At 44.5% G+C, this 21956-nt stretch overlaps 1 protein-coding gene across 2 annotated transcripts in view; it reads left to right on the top strand.

The window, feature by feature from the left end:
• The window catches only part of CPNE4 (copine 4), a 206356-nt gene that overhangs the window by 41860 nt on the left and 142540 nt on the right, over nt 1-21956 (top strand). For both annotated transcript variants that reach the window (XM_077303399.1, XM_077303400.1), the window contains exon 2: nt 7579-7761. In XM_077303399.1, the coding sequence (XP_077159514.1) occupies nt 7582-7761 (180 nt within the window). In that variant the 5' untranslated portion in view covers nt 7579-7581. The remainder of the gene's footprint in view (nt 1-7578; nt 7762-21956) is intronic.

Here is a 21956-nt window from a genome sequence, read left to right as displayed (position 1 = left end):
TGACAGGAAAGTCATAAAAATTAACACTGAAAACTATTTGGAGATCATCATAGAGAAGTTGCTTGCAAACCATTGTTGTGTTATAATTACAAGGAGAAAGAACACCAAGTACATTGAGATGAACTTTTGCTTCAGTGGATTTCACTCATTAGTATGCATGGGAATGTTGTGGCCTTTCTTTGTGACTGATGATCGGGAGTCATTGCTGCATGCATTTATCCAAAACTCCAAAAAGTACTGAAGCGGTGTATAGTATGCTTTCAGAGTTCAGGTAGCCATTGCATTGACTTAACCATCTTTACTAATGAACTCCCTTTTTTCCTCTTGTTCCATTCTAGAAACTTAGAAGTCGTTTATTTATTAATTAAAATATTTATACCCAACTCCCCCCCCCTTTGGCTCTAGGTAGCTTGGTCTCCAGACAAATAAAAAAACCTCAGAGAATAGGGCCAGGTATAAATAATGGTGTATTTTTCTATAGATACAAGGGTAAATGCACCTTGCCACATCTGCAGAGTAATACAAAAATATACACATAAAAAGAAATAATCTTAGCTCTTGTGGTGCTGCGCTGTGAAATTTCAGCTACCCTGTGTGTTCCTTGCATGCATGAGGAGGGAGAGCAGGACCAAGTGTGCAATCACTAGCCTATGTCCAGAGGGGAATGCACACAGGAAGGGGCCATGGGAATTCTCTTTCCTGCTCACCAGCAACATTCTAAAGCCAGCCTGGCTTATCATGGGAAGGGAAGGGAAGGGAAGGGAAGGGAAGGGAAGGGAAGGGAAGGGAAGGGAAGGGAAGGGAAGGGAAGGGAAGGGAAGGGAAGGGAAGGGAAGGGAAGGGAAGGGAAGGGAAGGGAAGGGAAGGGAAGGGAAGGGAAGGGAAGGGAAGGGAAGGGAAGGGAAGGGAAGGGAAGGGAAGGGAAGGGAAGGGACAGACTGCATGGCCATGTCTTCATTGTAGTTGTTTCTGCAGAGAACCAGTCGATTGCAGATAAGCAGGACACAGGACCAATACAGTCACTTCCAGCCTTCTTTGGCCCATTATGCATGGAGTGGAAGGTCCGCATTCGGGGTGGAATGGCAGCGGCTAAAATCACCAATTATGCACGCTGCAGGCAGCAATCGGGCCCAGAGTCAATGTATGCCACTGAAAAAGCCGCATTAGTGAGATGCGGAAGAAAGTGGAGCTTCCCGGGACCAGGGCGCAACCAGAAGCGGCTCTGGAGTAGCCACATGCATAGACGGATACTCTGGGTTTTGCCACCATCGTGTTCCGTCCCGTACATAAGCAGTTTGCTTCGCTTCTTCCTCCTCCGCGTTCTCCATGCTGCAGTTTCAGCGGCCGTGCATAATAGGCCTTTCTGGCACATTCCATGACCTCACGGGGCTGTCAAATGCACTGGACAAGTGTTTTTTTTTTTTTTTTACAAGTTCAGTGATTTATGAATTGCAAAGTAATGAAGCTGGGTTTTTCCCCTCCTTCAGCAATTCAGTCATGTAGAATCACCCTCTTTTCATCTCACCTGCAAGCCTTGACTTTTCCTGCAGTTATTCTTTGAAGGAGTGCGGAATGACAGTTTTTCTCTGCCACTTTCTTAAATCCCCTTAAATTATGGGTTCCTTCAGTTCTGTTTTTGACCGTTTATGCACTGGAGGTTTCATGCCAGGCTGCAGGCTGGAGTTTTAGTAGTGGTAGGTTGCCCCACTTCCTCCTGCACCCACATGGGGGAGCATTTGGCCTGGTGCACCTCATCCGTCCCCGATTTGTGCTCCTGCATAGGAGCTGGGGCAGTGAAGTTCCCAGTGCACAATCGGTCTTTACAAGGAATTACTTCCAAAATTTCTGCCGTAGTTGTTCCTCAGAGTTCCCAGAGACATAACTGTTGTTGTCTGTATCCTCAAGCTCTTCCTCATCCATCTTCCATCTCCCATACCCTTTTTCTTCCCCCCCCCTTTTTTAATTTTAAAATTTTTGACAAAAGTACAACTACAAGGCTGTTATGTAAATCATCAGTTATACAAGCTCAAAATTAATTCCTCATTTTAGACAGAAGTGGATTCCATTTTCCAATCCTATCAAGCATTTGGCCATGTAGTAGACAAGCTATCGTACATAGATGAATAGGTCCTATTAATTTCTCTAACCAACCTTCTTTGTGGTTATGTTCTTCCAACTCTGAGCAAAAATTAGCTTTGCAGTTGTTATGGCATTAAGGACAAATTCACAAATATCTTTAGAAGGGAATTCTACATTATTAAACATTTTCTGTGCTACAATTCTGCCTATTACTTGTCTAGCTGTCTATTCTAGGTGGCATACCATTTCCTGGGCAGGATGTGGTTCTGGCCTTCCTGAACATCCAGGTTTCAACCATCACCTCTCATGCCAACTGAGGATCCCAGTTTTCTTGCCTCACGTTACTACATATTCTGTGTGTTTCACTGTCAGTAAGTGACTCTGTGATAGTGTGGCTGGGTTAAGTTCATATCATGTGTCTCATAAAATAAGCTTTGAACCACAAAAACCACAATAAACTACAAAGTCTTGAAGAGGCAACAATGCTCTTCATATCGTTAGGATATTTTCCAGCAAAGAAATACCTATAAATTAAGACCAATTATCGCTTTACATTTATTTAATTGCTTCACTGAGACCCCACCTTTCTGTTCTATAGGGACCTGAAGTGGCTCCCATCCTTCTTGCCTCCATTTTATGTTCATAATAACATCCCTCTGGGGTTGGTTTCAACGACAGAGTAGACATTTGAATTTGGATCTCCTGGATGACTGACATAGAATCATAGAATCATATTTATTTATTTATTTGTTTGTTTGTTTATTTAGATTTCTATACCGCCCATTTCTTTGCAGCTCTGGGCAGTTTACACTGAACATTATAAAACTTACATGGAACGTTATACAGACTAACATCAAAACACCTTTCAATAAAGCATCAAAAGATTACAAAACCACATTTATAATATAAATAACAGAACAAGCTCTCCCAACCTTTCCTCATACATCTTGGTCTCCAAACCCTCACCATCTTTGTTGCCCTCCTCTGGACATGCTCCAGTTTGTCTACATCCCTCTTCAGCTGGGGTACCCAAAACTGAACACAGGACTCCACGTGAGGCTTAACCAGAGTAGAGTAAAGGCTGAGGAAGTGTCTCTGAAGACGTGTGAATGCACACCAAAGCTTATATCTTGAGCAAAACTCGGTTGGTCTTAAAGGTGCCACCGGTCTCACGCTTTGTTACGCTGCTTCAGGCCAACATGGCTACCCACCTGAATCAGTCTGATACACTAACCACAATGCCACACTGCCTGCCTGCCTGGGTACAGCAAATATCCTGTACAGTCCAAAGGATTTGATAGGACGTGGTACGTGAAAGTAAGAAATCTCTGGACTGTGTCCCTCTTTCTCAGGAAGGAAACCATTTTTATGGTCTGTGAATTTGCACGCTCCCCTGTCTTACCTGCTGCCTTTGTGCTGGTGTCCGTATCTCCTGCCTTGAGGTGTGTTACTGGTGAATGAGGAAATTACTGTGTGGGTGGCATGATGCCCATTTTCCTGTGCTAAAAAGAAATGGAATCTGTGTGGTGGTGAGTGGAAAATGTATTATAGCTTGACCTGGAGCAAACACTCCTTTTATCCAAATGACGCCCATCATCTCACTTTACTTTCTCTTTCTCGGGAATCGGAGCTGCTCATCAGCAAAGGACTGAATAAGGGAATAATAAAATACTTGTGTGTTAATGAGAGACTAAGAAACAAATCACCATAGACCAGCATAATGAATACTTGAACATATTCCTCCATCTCAGCTGCAGTTGAATAATTGACTGACCGCCCTTTTGCACAGCCTGACTTCAGGGAGATGTTTTCATTTCAGTTGCCAATGCTGTATCATCCAGAAAGGTTTTATTATCTTCCAATTTCTGTGTCAACTAATATCCCGGGAGAATCTCAAATTATGGACATACCAAGGGGGAGGAGCTTCAGTTTCAGCTTACTCGGGTGCTTTGGGGATGAGTCATGTAGGAATGGATTCACCTTCGTATGAGAAAATCACATAGAAAGAACTATGTGCCCAACCTGGCCTTAGCTGCTGCTATGATTTCCCCTGCCATTCTGCCCTTCACAGTATTCCTGTGTTGCTATAATAGCATAGGTAGCACAGCTTCCCTTTAAGGTAAGAACTAGCTGTAAGAGGAGAGAAAAATAAAAGCATGATCTGAAGTTTTTGAGAAGACAAGAGAGAAAATAGTTATAGGTTTATAGTTAGCCTGGGAGTCAAAGAAAGAAAAAGACACCTGTTAGGTCTACAGTCAATGAAAAGATACAAATTCTATTATTGGCAATGTTTCCTTTCCCACCACCGTTCAAGTTAACTTGTTTTAATCATCACCAGCCTGGCTACTGTATGCTTTGACTTGGGCGTCATAAGGGATTGGAATAACGTAAATGTCAACACCCCATCTAACCTGTTTTGAAAACCGGAACAGTTCATGGTTTTAAATAGCCTGGTGCCTGGCTTTGTTGTTTTGCTGCGTTTGATTGAAAAAGCACACAGCCCTCCAACAATGTACGCTCAAGCCTGGCTCATCTATCTCCTAGCTCAGCCCTTCTCAACTTTTTATCATTGAGAAACCCCTGAAACATTCTTCAGGCTTCAAGAAACCCTAGAAGTGATGCGATCATGCAGAATATGGTTGAGAAGCATAGCTGTGTACATGATCATATATTTGTATAAAGGTGCATGTCTGACCCTTGGTGTGACGCCCTCCAGCATTTTCATGGCAGACTCAATACGGGGTGGCCTTGCCATATATATATATATATATATATACATACATACACACACACACACACACACACACATATATATGTGTGTGTGTATATGTGTATATGTATATATATACACAGAATACTTTTAAAAATATGTTATTTCAGCATATGATTTATTTTATGCTGCCATTCCTCTAAAATTGTATTATTAAAAATGGTACAAGTGCCTTTGATAGTCAGTGCGATAAACATGATAAAATATTAAGGGGACAATGCATTTCTATCAGGGGAACACTGAAAAGGGCAGAGGAGATGTCTTGCCAGAGGTGGCTAAAAATGTGATCTGGTTTTTGAGAATCTAAATTGTGTTTGGTGAACTTTCACTAAGACAGGCAATAAACTCTAGGTCAGCCTTCCTCGCCTTTTTATGTCGAGAAGCCCCTGAAACATTCTTTAAGCTATGAGAAACCACAGAAGTAGCACAATCATGCAGAATATGAGTGGGAAGCATAGCTGTGTCCATGCCCACCCAGGGGCCCTCCCCTTCCCACCCACTCCCCAGGCCCATCATTGGCCATTTTAGGAGGGGTGGGTGGGTTGACATGACCATATATGGTCATATCACCTGATAAATGTTGAACACATTTTAAAAAATGTATTAAAAATTAATTAACTCCCATCCATTCAGGAAACCTCTCCAGGGCCATCAAGAAACCTCAGGGTTTCATGAAACCCTGGCTGAGAATGCCTGTTCTAGGTGGTCATCACAGAGCTGAGACTTGATCTGCGGACTTTCTGCTCATTATAAATATATAAGCTGTACCCCTCCCCATATACGAGTGTAAGTCAACAAGTATTGCTTCTAGGTTTCCGTTTATACAAGCAAGGCTTTATTCCAAACAAGACATGTTTAAACATGTCTCTGCAATCAGCAGATGGCTGCAGACAAGTTCTCTCACTTGTCTCAGTCTCTCGTTAGGGCGCCCTAAAAAATATTGAAAACTGCATTGGTGAGAAAAAGGCCCAGAAAGTTGTGCCGAGGAATTTTTGCTCATCACAACAATACACCTGCTCATTCTTCAAGGGTTACAAGGGCTGCACTACAAGAATTCCATTGGTTAACGTTCCCCCATCCCCTCCCTAGGGGATTTTGCCCCTTCAGATTTCTTTTTGTTCCCATTGCTCAAAGAACATGGGAAAGGAAAACGATTTGAGTCCTTTGAGGTTGCCAAAACTGCCATTTTGACATGGTGTCAAAGGGACAGGGGTGGGGAGGGATGCTTTTATTGTGGGAATCTTACCTGTAACCTGCCATGAGCCAACCAGTCTGTGAGAGGTGGGTATACATCAATGAATAAATAAGTAAAATAAGTAAATAAATCAAAGAGCACAGATTTTTTTGGGGAAAGGTTAGAACAATGGTTCCAAACCTTTTTTTCAGGCTGCTGCCCCCTTGGCTCCCAGTCCCCCCCTACAAACATACCTCTTTCCTGGTGTTAGGTTTCCAGTAATTTCAAAACATGTTGTTGTTAAACAGCAGCCATATTTTAGATTGGAAAAAAATTATTTAAAAAAGTCATGGGGGATACGCTTCTAGGTAACACTGTGTGTGAACGAGACCTTGGGGTACTTGTGGATTGTAAACTAAACATGAGCAGGCAGTGTGATGCAGCGGTAAAAAAGGCAAATGCCATTTTGGGCTGTATCAACAGAGGCATCACATCAAAATCACAAGATGCCATAGTCCCATTGTATACAGCACTGGTCAGACCACACTTGGAATACTGTGTGCAGTTCTGGAGGTCAGCACTGGGATGGGAGACCACCACGGAAATCCAGGGTCAGTATTGTGCAAAGGCAGGCAATGACAAACCACCTTGGAAAGTCTCTTGCCTGGTAAATACAGCCATAGCAGGGAGAATAAGACAGTTGCTTCCCCCTACGGTCCCAAAAATTTCCTCACTGCCCACTACTGCCCCAAACTGGGTCATTTCACTGCCCCTGGAGGGCCACACCACCCATTTTGGGAACCCTTAGTTTCGAGAAATGTGTATGGACCTAGAAGGAGATGTCAAGAAACAGTACCTTCACATTTTCATTTCTGTGTTTAATAAAGGTTTCTATGATTTTGTGGCAATACTTTTTTACTAAACTTTGGTACTAATATAGCATCTCGATAAAATATTGCTAACCCTCAGCCTCTCCATACTTGGGGCTCACTGTACCGCAGACCTGTGATAGGCTATGGACCAAGAGAACTGGAGTTAGAAACCCAAGCTGAGCACTAGAAACTGAGAAACAATCCAAGGTTGCCAGTCCACCATGTGTGACCCTGGGGAGATTTCAGGGGGCTCAAAGATCCATCTGGGAGTGCTGATCCACAGGTTGTAGGGATGCCGGTCTCCAGGTGGGACTTAGGGATCCCCCTGTTTTACAGCTCATCTCCAGGCAAGAGAGATCAATTCCATTGGAGAAAATGCTTGCTTAACAGGGTGGACTCCATAGCATTTGACTCTGTTGAGATAATTCCCCACCCCAAATTCCACCCACTTCTGGCTCCACCCCCAATGTCTCCAGGTATTTCTCAACCCACGACTGGTGACCCCAGTTGAAGGGCACTGCCATTAGTGACCAGCCTTATACCCATAGGATGGAGATGAAAAACAAAATGTGCTTATTATTGATAATTGTTGTTAATGTGCCATGATTTTAATTACCTGACCTCCTACCCTTTTCAAGTAGTGTCTAAGCTGTTTTTCCATTGAACCTTTCCTGTCTTTGCAGGGTATGAAGAAAATGAGCAACATCTATGAATCAGCAGCGAATACGCTGGGAATCTTCAGCAGCCCATGCCTCACAAAGGTGGAACTGAGAGTTGCATGCAAAGGCATATCGGACCGGGATGCCCTCTCTAAGCCAGATCCCTGTGTCATCCTGAAAATGCAGTCCCATGGGCAATGGTTTGAGGTAGGTCTCCTATTTAAATGCATATTAACGGGGATTTTTTTTTGGGGGGGGGGGAGGGGTTGATGTCCAGCTGCAATCATGTTGCTGTTGTGAGGTATGTTACAGCTGAATAGCCAATGCCCTTGTCTCTGTCCAGGGGCATTTTATAGTTGTATAGATAGAAGAAGAAGAGCTGTTTTTTTGTACCCTGCTTTTGAATACCCAAAGGAGTCTCAGAGTGGCTTACAATTCTCACAGCCAAAAGATGGACCATGGCCTGTGTGGTAGGTGAAGCTAAGAGAGCTCTGAGAGAACTTTGACTGGCCTAAAGTCACTCAGCTGGCTGCATGCAGAGGAGGAGTGGGGAATCAAACCCGGTTCTCCAGATCAGAGGCTGCCACTCTTAAGCAGGACACCACTTTGGCTGTCTACCCACCATCATTAATACCATCTACCCACAGCATAAACCATTTTGGAAGATGGCTCAGTTGCACAAGCAAAGACAGTTGCAAAGTAGGTATACTAATATTTTAATTGTTACCTTATTTATATGGCATTTCTTGAAATGTTGTGAAATGCCCCAAGACAGCTGGGCCAATAGGGACTGATTATAAATTTGTCAAATAAATAAATAGATGAGCACTGTTCCTTTCTGTACACTTTAATTTGAAAATCCTTTTTAAAAAACCCTCAGAGTATTTCTGACTACAATCCTGTTGATTCAATAACAAAACTCTTCCACTGTGATCAGTGAGTGATGCCTGGATTTTCCCTTGATAAACATTATCTTGTTATCTATGTAGAGAATTGTTAGGATGAACAACCATGAAGGGAGTTCTTCTTGGACGGTCAGAAGTCACATAGCTGCTGATGCTGCCAAAGGCATAGATTTCCTTAATGTACCCCAGGACTGAAAACCTGTATGTTCATGGTGCCCAAAACTTTTATTCAAATAATCCATTTGAAAGTTGTTCTCTACCTCCAGGGATGATAGAATTTTGATGTAATTAATAATTGCTGTATAGTGATACAATTTTTTTTTAGTACATGACTATAAATACATTGCTATCTGAAAATATTTTTTGTGCATTTTGAATATCAAATAAACAGCCGCTGGTGATGGGATACCGTTATCATCCTAACCATATTTTTGTATGCGTTGTCTTGATTTTTAGTGTTGGAGCTTTAAACAAGTTGTTCAGATTGACATTGACCAGGGCTTTAAGAAAAAGTCAAATGCATTATTTTCCAAGTAAACCTTTGCAATCCAAGTTTACCTATCAAAATTCACTGGAGGGCTTGCAAACATTTGCATACTGCAAAAGTCAGAAAGCTATTGGCACTTTAAGAGATATTGGGAAAGCGCCAGCAGGAGGCCGATGGAAGGGAGAGTTTACATTAAAAAGGGTTACGAAATTTAGTTAATTGAAATGCACAGAATGGCATTTGCAAAGCAGATATTGCAGCAGAAGGCAGTTTACCTGGTGCTGAATGTCCGTATCTGCCAGTTTAACCATAAGCAAGTGCAAATTGAAGACATGCAGAAGAAGCAGGTGGAAATAAAGTCGAGTGTGAGGCAGTAAAAGAAGAATTTTTATACCTCGCTTTTCACTGGCTGAAGGAGTCTCAAAACAGCTTACAATTGTCTTCCCTTCCTCTCCTCACAACAGACACCCTGTGAGGTATGTGAGGCTGAGAGAGCCCTGATATTACTGAAGAAGAAGAGTTGGTTCTTAGATGCCGCTTTTCTCTACCCAAAGGAGTCTCAAAGCAGCTTACAATTGCCTTCCCTTCCTCTCCCCACAACAGACACCCTGTGAGGGAGGGAGGAGCGGCTGAGAGAGCCTTGACAGGACTGCTCTATCAGAACTGTACTATCTGGACCGTGGAAATCCCAAGGTCACCCAGCTGGCTGTATGTGGAGGAGGAGTGGGGAATCTAACCCAGCTCACCAGATTAGTAGCCTCTATTATTAACCACTACACCACGGTGTGGAGAGCCATCTTGGTGTAGCGTTTCAAGAGTAGCGTCCTCTAATCTGGAGAAGCAGGTTTGATTCCCCACTTCTTCACATGAAGCCAGTGGGATGTCCTTGGGCCAGTCACAGTTTCACTCTGAGCTCTCTCAACCCCACTTACCTCACAGGGTATCTGTTGTGGGGAGAGGAAGGACAGGTGATTGTGAGCCCCTTAGAGACTCCTTCGGATAGTCAAAAGCAGAGTACCAAAAACCAGCTCTTTTCTTCTTCTTCTTCAGTTCAGACTAGAGATCCGGAGTCTGCAATCTTGTGGGCCTGTGGGCACCTTTTGAATAGCTGCCACAGAAGGTAGAGCCAACTGCAAAATGGCTGCCGTGGGCGACAATGCCAGGGAAGTGAGGTTATGTATAACATTATGCATAGCACTTCGGCATTTCAGGCAGGAGCTCCGTTTAACAGAATGCCTTTTCAATTGAACATGTTTAAAAATGCTTCCTTGCCTATGCAGAGCTTACCTGGATCCTTGGGCTGTGGTTGCAGCTGCTGCCGAAACAACATTTTTCAAATATCTGCACAGTCAGTCTGAAGTCCCACCAGGGCTTGTCCACTTTCTCAAAAGAGCAGGCAAGGCATGAGATGCTGTCAGGTGCCACAGGGCCCTGGAACCTCTCTCTGTAACTGGGTTGCCAGTTCTGGACTGGGGAATACCTGGAGATTTAGGAGGTGGAGGCTGGAGAGGGCTGAGTTTATGGAAGGGAGGTCTATCAGCAGGGTATAATGCCATGGAGTCAACCCTCAAAAGCAGCCATTTTCTGTAGGGGAACTGATCTTAGTCATCTGGAGATCAGTCGTAATAACAGGAGAGCTCCAGGTTCCACCTTGAAGTTGGTATGCCTACTGCTGTAAGCAGAGGGTTCTTCCCTGCGCAGCCCTTGTTCTTCCTCTTTGCTTGCTGGACTTTTGACATGGGCACTTTTGATGCAGGCATAGTGGCTTTTGATATAAGCACTTCCGGAGGACCCATGTGGTGCCTCCCCCCGCCCCATGGATCAAGCCCCAGCCTCTCCCCCCCCTTTCCCCTCTTTAAGGACACTCTGCCCCCAGTCTGGCTATGCCTGCCACAATTGTATTATGCTAGGGCCTCACAGATCCTTAAGCTGGCTCTGCTGCTCTAGCCCCCACGAATCCTTAAACCACTCCTGACACAGAGATTAGATAGTCATCTGACAGAAATGCTGATTTTATGAATTTAGGCAGATGGTGAGTGGGTGGACAGGAAGGGATGTGCCAGTGTTTGTCTCTTGTGGCCCTTCCTTGGATACCCAGGGAATTGCTGATTGCCACTGTGGGATGGTAGGTGAATTTCCTCCAGGCCAAGCTGGATTCTGCAGATTTTTGGTAGTGGTGGTGGGGGGGGGGGATCACTTGGGCATGAAATTGGTGTCACCGTGGGTGAACAAGTAGTTGCGAGTTCCTGCACTGTACATTATGTTTGTGTCAAAATTGCCTATGTCAAAAGTCCAGCAAGCAAAGAGGAAGAACAAGAGCTTTTTATAGAATCATAAAGATGGAAGGGACCAAGAGATGTGATGCTAAAAGGTAAAGGTATCCCCTGTGCAAGCACTGGGTCATGTCTGACCCTTGGGGTGACGCCCTCCAGCGTTTTCATGGCAGACTCAATACGGGGTGGTTTGCCAGTGCCTTCCCCAGTCATTACCGTTTACCCCCAGCAAGCTGGGTACTCATTTTACCGACCTCGGAAGGATGGAAGGCTGAGTCAACCTTGAGCTGGCTGCTGGGATTGAACTCCCAGCCTCATGGGCAGAGCTTTCAGACTGCATGTCTGCTGCCTTACCACTCTGTGCCACAAAAGGCTCGGATGTGATGCTAGGGAGTCATATAATCATATTAATGGCATTTGGAAGTTTAATATTCCATGACGTGCAATGTGAAGAAAAGGAATTGTTTTTTAAAGATTTTAAAATTGATCACAAGGTGTGTGATTTGTAAACAAAGTTGTGGAGGTGGGGAGATTGCCAGAATTGCCTTACCTCCCCTCTTACAAAATGATTAATTGTTATTTGATGTAGTTTATAATCAGATCTTCTCATTTCTCATAAGCCAAAAAGAATCATCACCATATGCGAGACTACAAAATGTGTAAAATGACCTTTTTTAGGTTGGCAGTATTTTTAGGATAACATGATTTAAAAATAAAACCAACAAAACAGATTAATCACCAATGATAATTAAAGCCTATTCTGTTGTTACATAAGGTCATTCACATCAAATTGCATTAATTATGGAAACAAATTTCCCTGCAAAAATTTGCCTTTTTCAAGAAAGGGCAGTTCTGAAATTAACAATCTGCCTCATAAACACTCGTACATCCCTACGTCTTGAACAGTGACGGTGTTTGTGTGTGTATAAGTATAACTAGCGGCTGTGATTTTGACATCTTAAAGTACTTTGATGTTCAGATACTTTATTTATTTATTTAGAATTCTATACCGCCCATTTCTTTGCAGCTCTGGGCAGTTTACCCTTTAAAAAAACGATTTTTTCTTCAGGTGGATGGGTTTTTAAGTAGGGAGACCTGCATCTATTGGGTCTTATTTCCTGGCCTCATCGACAGGCCTGGTGGAAAAGTTCTGTCTTACAGGCCCTCTGTAACAGTTTAAGGTCCTGGAGGGCCCTGATTTTGTTAGAAAGAGCATTCCATTAGGTCAGGGCCAGGGTCAAAAAAGCCCTGTCTCTGTTTAAGGCTAGTTTTACTGACCAAAACCTACAGGTATTTCCCAACCATATGAAATAATGAACAAGAGGCAAGCAAACAGTGGAACTTGCATATAATTTGGAACTCCCACCCAGGCACACAATTGGTCCTAAGCAGAAGCATGCGTTTGGTCCTTGCGTTTGGTCTGGCTCTTGATTGGTTCATAAATCTCTTCTGCTTTTTGTTAAGAACCTGGGGCCAGCGAATTCCAAATAAGGGCTCAAGATTCCAGCTTCATGTCTCAAGTCTTGCACAGCCCCCGAATATCTGCATATACAAGAGTTTTTCAAAGAAACACACATTTAAGAAATAGATGATGTTTTCCTGTAACATTTTCCTTGTTGCCTCATGTTCCAAATACCTTGTTACATTTTAAAAGAAATGCAAGAGAAACAAATCTAAGCAATTAAATTGTTGTCAATATACAACACATGAATGTGAAACCAACCGGCACTAGTTAACATGTAAGAACTCAGAGCTAATGCACAGAATTAAAACATGTTCAAAAAACATACCACAGCATGTAGCATCACAGAAGCTGTTCATGGTGCTGGATTTGGGGGCTGGTTACTGAGACCTGAGCTGAATCTGCACAGAGCCTTTATTCCAATCCCAGGTCAATTCAATCCCTGCCATCTACACTGAATGTGATTTGCATTTTGATTTTGGGCAATTTAAATTTTCCCTCTGCAACAAGCAGGATTGATCTGGAGTGACCCTACCTTTCCCCCGCAATATCCAGAAGTTTGTTAACAGATGCTTTATTTATTTATTTAGAATTCTATACCGCCCATTTCTTTGCAGCTCTGGGCAGTTTACCCTTTAAAAAAACGATTTTTTCTTCAGGTGGATGGGTTTTTAAGTAGGGAGACCTGCATCTATTGGGTCTTATTTCCTGGCCTCTTCGACAGGCCTGGTGGAAAAGTTCTGTCTTACAGGCCCTCTGTAACAGTAAGTGTGCAGCTGTCTGCTTTCCCTGAAATAACTTGCCATGGAGCCTCCAACACTGTAGAAAAGCCCTGATTGGCCAGGGCATCAGTTCAAAGGCTTCCTTGTTCCCAGGTTGCGAGGCTTCCCTTAAAGGAGAAGCCTAACTTCTCTCAGCAGAAGCTCCAGAAGGCCTAACTTCTCTCAGCAGAGATTTGCCTCTTGGATTTATTCCCCATCCTCTGCTGTCTCCAATCCCCCCCCCCCCAATCCAAGAAAAGAAAGAAAGAGGCTCCTGCTGCACTTGCCTCCACCTCCTTCTGAGCTTTCCTAATCATGTGCAGAACACTTTTCTGTTTCAATGAGGAGGGGGGATAGAGGAAGACCCGAGTTCAAATTGATCTGAATTCAGCAGGATCTACAACGGAATAAACAAAGTAAGTGCAGAATCAGCCCTGGTCTACACCCACAACAAACTGAGAGCAAATCCTGATGTGGGCAACCAAACATCATTCTTTCAGAGTATGTGGAGGGTGTGCGTACGTGTCAAGGTTTTCAATGCTCTGGTCACATGTTTGAAGAATTCTGTTAATCTCTAAGCTGTCCCTGGTCTGAGTTCCTGTTTTATTTGGCTGTAACCATGGCTGTCTAGAATTAAGGACAAATGCTTAAACCTAAGAATTTTTGGTAAAAAAATCTCAACTCTCTTATTGTACTATTGGCTTTATAATCCACATCTCTCTTCCTGTTACTGATCTTAGAGTTCTCCATTTATTTCTTTTTGGGGAAGCGATAAACAATATTCATACCATGTTTTTTGTTGTTGTTTTATTGAGAATCAAAGAATATTGTGGCTCAATATTTTATTCCCAGGCCCTCCCGATTCTTTCCCTAAGTCCATGGGCTGTTGTTTGTTCAAAGCTGTCCCAAATAATGTGCATTAAGTAGTGGTCGAACTGCACTGTGCACATCGATGAACTCTGCTTGGGATTGCCCCCTTAATTGGCTTCCTGCCAGGTGAACAACTCCACCTAATTTATACACCTTGTTAAGTGCCTGCATTGAAAGGTACGTAATGGCTCTGCCTGCTTTGATTCACTTAAGTCAGCCTTTCTCAATTTTTTTACCATTGAGAAACCCCTGAAACAGTCTTCAGGCTTCGATAAAGCCCAGAAGTAGGATGATTGTGCAGAATATAGTTGGGAAGCAGAGCTGTAGGATTGTGTGTTTTGGCCGCTGAAGTGGCTGAAGCGCACAACCCTAGCTGTGATCACAAAATGTGATCTATTTTTGCGAGAACCTAAATTGTGTTTGGTGCACTTTCAGTAAGACTGGTAATAGACTCTAGCTCAGCCTTTCTCACTTTTTAATGTTGAGAAACCCCTGAAACATTCTTCAAGCTTTGAGAAACCACAGAAGTAGCACAATCGTGCAGACTATGGGTGGGAAGCATAGCTGTGTCCATGCCCACCTGGGGCTCCTCCCCTTTCTACCCACCCCAGGCCCATCATTGGCCATTTTAGGAGGGGCGTGCAGGTTGACATGACCATATATGATCATACCACCCGATAAATGTTTAACAAAACTTTTAAAAATATATTAAAAATTAATTAACTCCCACCCATTCTGGAAACCCTTCCAGGGCTGTCAAGAAACCCCAGGGTTTCACAAAACTCTGGTTAAAGAAACCTGCCTTAGTTTAAACATAGCTTTAAAAGTACTCAGGATTGTTTCATGCCTGCCCCATTGAGACATCTTTGGGCAGGGAGTGGTGCTGCATACACTGGCTCAATGCACAGAACATCCACACATCCCCCCCCCCCCGATCCATCTCACTGCTAGCAGGTGGCTCGGAGCATCACAAGTTGTGTAGGCTGTGTAACTCCAAAAGCAGGATAAATCAGAGTTGAACAGACTCTCATCCCTAGTTATTTCCCCCTTCTCTTGACTATTCTGAGCAGAATTATATCCTTCTGGATCCATGGAAATCGATAGGTTCAGAAAGGTATAGCTCAGATTTGAATGGCACTGCTTGTTTTGCAATGCTAACTGTTCACTAGTGCAGGGGTAGTCAACCTGTGGTCCTCCAGATGTCCATGGACTACAATGAGCATTTGCTGGCAGGGGCTCATGGGAATTGTAGTCCATGGACATCTGGAGGACCACAGGTTGACTACCCCTGCACTAGTGCATATCTGTAAACAACCTAATTTGTCATGCACAGATTCCACACAGCCATCCTTAATTGACCAGAAAACACACTATCCACATTAGAAAACAGCAGTGTTGATTTTGCAAGGTGGCCTCTCTTTCCTGGTATAAAGATTACCTGTCAGGAAAGAGGTTTTCTTTCCATTGGTTCACAGCTTGCAGATGCTGCCGCGATTAAATCAAATGTCTGCTCAAAGTAAGTTTTTTAATGCAGCCTCCCCTCAGGAAGCCTTTCAAATGGTGCCTGATGGAAATTGCACATTTGGAAATGTCACAGGAGTAGCTTTGGAGCTGTCAGTCTTGCTGCTCTTCACCTTCTGCAGGGTCTGTGGCTAGAGGGCTAAAGCTCCATGGGGACGGCACATATTTTACACATGGAAATCCCATGTTCAGTCCCAAGTGGAAGAAGGCAGAATAAGGTAATTACCAAGACCATAAGCCTGATCCGGTATTCAACTGGGAGCCATTGCAGCTGTTGGGGTATGGGCCGGATGTGGGCCCTCCAAAGTGTTCTCATGAGAACCCTGGCTGCTGCATTCTGGACTGGTTTCCAGATCAAGGTTGAGGTTAGGCCTGCCTACAGTGAGTTGCAGAAATCCAGTCTAGAGGTGACCGTTGCATGGTTCACTGTGGCTAGGTGTTCCAGGGCAAAGTAGGATGCTAGTAGTTTGGCTTGGCACAGGTGGGAGAATGCCAGCTGTGCTACATTTGCAACCTGCACCTATAGAGAGAGGGCTGTGTCTAGGATCACATTTCTGGTGGAGTGAGCCATTGGAAATTGTACCCCGTCCAGGTTGGGCAATTGTGCTTCCAGGTTGGGCAATTATGCTTCCTCACTTGGGCCCTTCCTGCCCAGCTGTAGGACCCCCCCCCTTTGAGCTTCAGACAACTCTTCTTGAGCAATACCACCACTGCTTCCAGGCATCTGACAAAAGATTCTGGGGGTGAATCCTGACAGCTATGCATCAGGAGGAAGAACTGGGTGTGATCTGCATATTGATGGCACCCTAGCCCAAACTTCTGCCCCCAGCTGGGCAAGAGTGTGCATAAAGATGTTAAATAAGATCAGAGAGAGGACTGCTCCTTACTGAACTCCACAAGTAAGTTTGTAGCGGTTTGACTGTTTATTTGCAATTGATACCCTCTGACAGCAACACTGGAGAAAGGAGGTCAGACATTGGAGGGCTGTCCCCCATATCCCAGCATCAGCAAGGCATCGAGCTAAGAGCTCATGATTGAGTAGGTCAAATAAGGTTAAGTAGTACGAGCCATGCTTATCCACCCCAGTCCAACTGGCAGTGTAGGTCATCCATTAGGTCAAGCCAGAAACCATGGCCAGACTGGAAACCAGGCTGGAAGCCTGACTGGGGTGGATATAGGAATGAAGCTTCATCCAGGAATGCTGATATTTGGTCCATGGCAGCTCTTTCTACCATTTCCCCCAAGAAACACGAGATGCGAGATGGGTTGGTAGTTGGCAGGTTCCTGCGGATCCAGTTATGGTTTCTTCAGTAATTGATGCCCCACTGCCTCTTTTAGTCCCTCTAGGAATACTCCTGTTGAGAGGGAGAGGTTTATTATATCCTGAAGGGGGTTTCCTATTATCTTGTCGGCTGTTTTGAGTAACCATGAGAGACAGGAGTCTAGTGGGTATGTGGTCAGCTTTGCTCAAGCTAACATCCTGTCCACTTCAGTCAGGGTGAGACGTCTGAAGTCATTCAATGCTCCCTCCAAAGGTGGCCAAGGGGCCTCTAGTTTGCTTCCTGTGACCAAGGCTGGTGGGAGGTCACAGCAAAGTGTCGAGATTTTGTCTGTGAAGTAGCTCACAAATGCCTCACAGCTGATTTCCGACTGTCAGTTATTTTGATGCCCTTCCTCCAGGGCAGTGAGTGACCTGTCTACCCTAAATAACTGTGCTGGGTGCAAGTTCGCAGACCAGATGGAAATTGAGTAAGAGTTGCATTTTTCCTGACCACCACCATCTCGTAGGCTTTCATTTGCATTCTATAAGATGTTCTCGATGCTTTGTTGTGAGTCTTCCTCCAGACTCGCTCTAGTCGTCTCAGTTCCCGTTTCTTCTTATGAAAGTCCTCTGTACACCAGGGAGCCTACTTGGGACCGGGGTAGAGAGGGACATTGGGGAGCAATTTCATTGATGGCGGCCAGCATTTAGTCATGCCAGTCTCTGACCAGTCCATTTAGAGAAGTGCCAGGAGGCATTGGGTCCTGCAGAGCATTCAGGAATCCAGTTGGATCTATAAGTCTCTGCGGGTGATCTAAATTGTGCTCGGTGCGTAACTGAAGAAGGGGTGGTAGTTGCATCTGGGCCCTCAAGGCGTAGTGGTCTGACCATGTGATGTGTATGCTGCCATCAGTTTCACAACCAGCCCCGCACTGGAATTGTGATCCAGAGTGTGACCTGCCTAATTGGTAGGGCTGATGACAAATTGTGAGAGCCCTAGCATCTCCATGGCTGACACCAGGTCCTACCCATTTCCAGAGGATGGCTGTTCAGTATGGACATTAAAGTCCCCCAGGATTAGTGGTATGGGGAACTGTAATGCCCGGGCCAACGCTGCCTCCAGCAGGGCATCTGATGGTGCATTGGCTTTGAGATTAGAGGCTGCTGCTCTTAACCACTATACCAAATTGGCCCTCAAGTGGCAACAAGTAGAAGAATTTCCAACTGAAGAATTTCTAACACAGCGGTTTCTCAGTGGAACAGGCTTCCTCGGGAGGTGGTGGGTTGTCCATCTTTGGAAATTTTTAAACAGAGGCTGGAGAGCCATCTGACGGAGAGGCTGATTCTGTGAAGGCTTAAGGGGGTGGCAGGTTACAGGAAATGAGTGAAAGTGTTGTGAGTGTCCTGCATGGTGCAGGGGGTTGGACTAGATGACCCAGGAGGTCCCTTACAACTCTATGATTCTATAATTCTATTCTATGATTCTATGACTCTCTGACAGTAGACTGGGATCAGCAAAGGCTGAGACATTATTAGTTTGAGTAGAAAATATTGAGTTAGACAGGCCAGAGGTCTTTTAAAAGAGAAAGCAGTCTGTTTGAATGTTGCTCATGTTAGGATATTTTGTGTTTTAGTAGGAGCATTGCCCTTTGGGAAAATGATGCATCTTGGAGTCCAAACAATTTAATTGATTTCCATTGGGAGGTCAGTGGTGAGCTGTGTCAGATTCAGCAATCTCTTAGGTTCAAAGGGTGAGTGCCAAAAAAAGTTACTTTGGAAGCTTTCAAGTTGACTTGCAGATGAGTCTGATGGGGTGGAAGGAGGACACTGAGACCTGGATGGCTTAAACATGGCCACAGCTTTTATTTAACACACAAAAGGTTGGCAACAAAACAGGTACGGTTAAAGAGAACCTGACCCAGCGGTGTTAACTGCAAACCTTCTGGCCTAGAGCACTAGGGTCCCCCTTGTCTCCTTCCCAGGAGACAGGTCATCCATAGGTGCTGGGCCACTAACAAGGAAAGTGTTCCAACCTAATGTGCCAGAGAGAGGTACAGACCTCCTCCGACACATAGGCCACCTGGCTCAGTGAGCGTCTAGCCTCCCCCTCCGGGTTGGCATAGCTTGCTGCAAGCTGCCTCACGAATGAGGCCCCAAGTTATCAAGTTCGATGCCCTCATCGAACTACCCTAATAGGCTTTCTCGCCGTGCCATTTCTGCCCCCGGAAAAGCTGTGGCAATGCATTTAGAAGGGTGCAATTCTGTTTAAGACTGCGCTGTATAATGGCTTCCCCTCAGCAATCTCTTGGCACCTGGCTTTCCATGTCAACCACGGCCTCTGTAGCCCATTGGCAACTGCGTGCTCTCTTAGATTAGGCATTAGGTTTGCCAGTCTTCAGGTGGTGCCCAGAATTAAAACTCATCTCCATACTACAGAGATCAGTTTCCTGGGGGCAGAAGAGGATAAACACTATGACAGGGGTGGCCAGATTGTAGTTCTCCAGATGTCCCAGGGCTGGAATCAGGATCTACAGTCCATGGGGCTCTGGAGAGCCACAGTTTAGCCCCCCTGCATTATGGCATCACATCCCTACTAAACTCTCTCCCTTCCCCAAAAACTCTGCTCTCCCCAGTCTGTGACCCCCAAACTACAAGCATTTGCCATCCTGGCTTTGGCAGCCCTTATTTTTAGGCTTTCATGTTCTTCCTTTTATTAAGGAGGAGGGAACAGTTACGAAATGCCTTTTGCTCAGTCACCAAGTCGTCAAATGAATGGTAAACGACACCATGGGATGTTATGCTCCAGATGTTATTGGAATCCCCCCTTTTTTCTAATGCCACGAAGCAAATGCAGAAATCCATCCTATAGTTCATCCGAAGGCCTGTGAGCCTAGGGAGGTGGAACATGGGCTAGATAAAAGGCTGGGTTTTGTATGAATCTAAATTTAGCCACCGTGATGTCAGAGCTTTCTATTAGGCCAAGTTCATGCTCAGATAAGACAAATCCCTGCCCCACAGTACAAGAATACAATAGAAATCCTGGAATGTGCTCAGTCATCAAATGGTATTAGAATCTGCCTGCCTGTTTCTGTGCCATAACTCAAGCGTGCGTGTGGAGAAAGCAGAGCAAGTGCTCTTATTGAAGTATTTGAGAGCGTAATAGCACATTGCATTTCCCTCATGTTGAGAATTTGGAAGGCACCGTCAGGCACACAAAACTTGGTGGGGAAAGGATGGATTGCCTGCACAGAGAGCAATAGGGCCTAGAGCCTCTAGTGACCTTTCTCTGTCTAGCTCCTCTCATTCCTCTTCTTTAGTGGCTGAAACTTGGGAGGGAAAAGAGCAGGTTTGGCTGAGACAGGCCCAAGGGGAGTGTCACAATACAAGGAGGATTTAAATCTAGGTCTCCCCAGTCACAATCTAGCCTGGCTGACAAACTTTGCTAGAAGTTGGGCAAGGGAGAAGCAAGAAAACGTAATTGCCAAAGGACAAAATAGGGGGCGGGGGGGGGGAATAAACCATGGACAGAGAAAATAGGCTTTGAACAAAGGGCAGGATAATCTCATGTTAGAATTCACAGTATTCAGAAGCCATTGGGAGAGTAGTTCAGTCTGCCTGGACACTCTGTTGCTGACTGGAAAGTCATAACTCTGCAGTAAAATAAATTCTGAGAGGGAGTCTGGTGTATGGAGCCGCTGTGGAAGGTTCAAGTCCAATTGCCAGCCATGGTGGGAGATTTTTTCACAATGCACAAACACCACAATGTTGTTTCTGGCCTGACCTGGAAGGAATGTCATCATGTCAGGGAGATGGTTAGGCATCCAAACATGAACTCTATGGTTTAACTATGGATTTGGGCAAAGGTTAGACCACTGCTGAAGCTACTACCGAGTTACTACCGAGCTGCTCCAGAGGTGACGTCAGGCCATTGGCACAGTGCTGATTATTCCCCCCATTTCCCCTGTCATCCCCCTTTCATCCAGCTGAGTGGCAGCCATGTCAAGCAGAGCAGATGGTGGGCAGGAGGTTCCCCTGAAGTGGAAGACCCAGCTTCCTGAGGCACAAGAGCAAGGCTAGTTAAAAAGGGAGGGGGCAACCTAGCACTCATCAGTTCTTAAAAATGACCCATTTTCTCCATTTACGAGAGTTCATAAAGAGTTAATTTCTTTCCCTTCTCGTGAAACTGGCTTCCAAGCAAAGAGTTGCGATTTGACTCTAAAGAATTTCAACGTAGTCTTTGTCTAAAATGGTGAATATTTATTGGAATATTATCTTTTGGGGGGGAATTAAAACTTGGCTGGGTTTTTTTTTAATGAACACCAAATAAAGTAATTGTCTCTTTATCAGCTTGCAGCTTTTCCTTGTTTCGCAACCGAATGCTTTGTATTTTTCAAGTAGCCTAATCAGCCACTTGAATAGATGGAAATGAATTTTGCAGATACAGAAATATTGGATTCATTTAGGCTACGCGGTCCCCTGACTGTACTCTTATTTTAAGTTATCCAACCCTATTAGTTGCATTGTTAGGACTATATTTTTCCACTGCTGCCTTGTTCTGTCTGCACTATCTATTCCTTCCATTCTGATCAGTACTGCAAACTTATCAATTTGGAATCCTCTTGCTAGAGGCTCAGAAATCCTCAAGTCAATGCCCTTGTTACTCCAGTTGACAGAGAGAATATACCAACCCAATGATAAAAAGATGGGAGATCACTGAAAATCCACCATGTCATCAGTGTAATGATGATCCTTAGAGCAGCTAGAGCCGCCATGAATATTTCCCCTGTGGAATACCAAAGAAGAATTAGGCAATGTTGAGCAGTGACACAAGAATTTTGAATTGGAGGTTCAACAAGAGCTTT

This window comes from Paroedura picta, chromosome 11, assembly GCF_049243985.1.
Source record: "Paroedura picta isolate Pp20150507F chromosome 11, Ppicta_v3.0, whole genome shotgun sequence".
Classification (NCBI taxonomy): Eukaryota; Metazoa; Chordata; class Lepidosauria; order Squamata; family Gekkonidae; genus Paroedura; species Paroedura picta.
The sequence above is the reverse complement of the archived record's forward strand: the minus strand, read 5'-3'. Positions and strand labels throughout refer to the sequence as shown.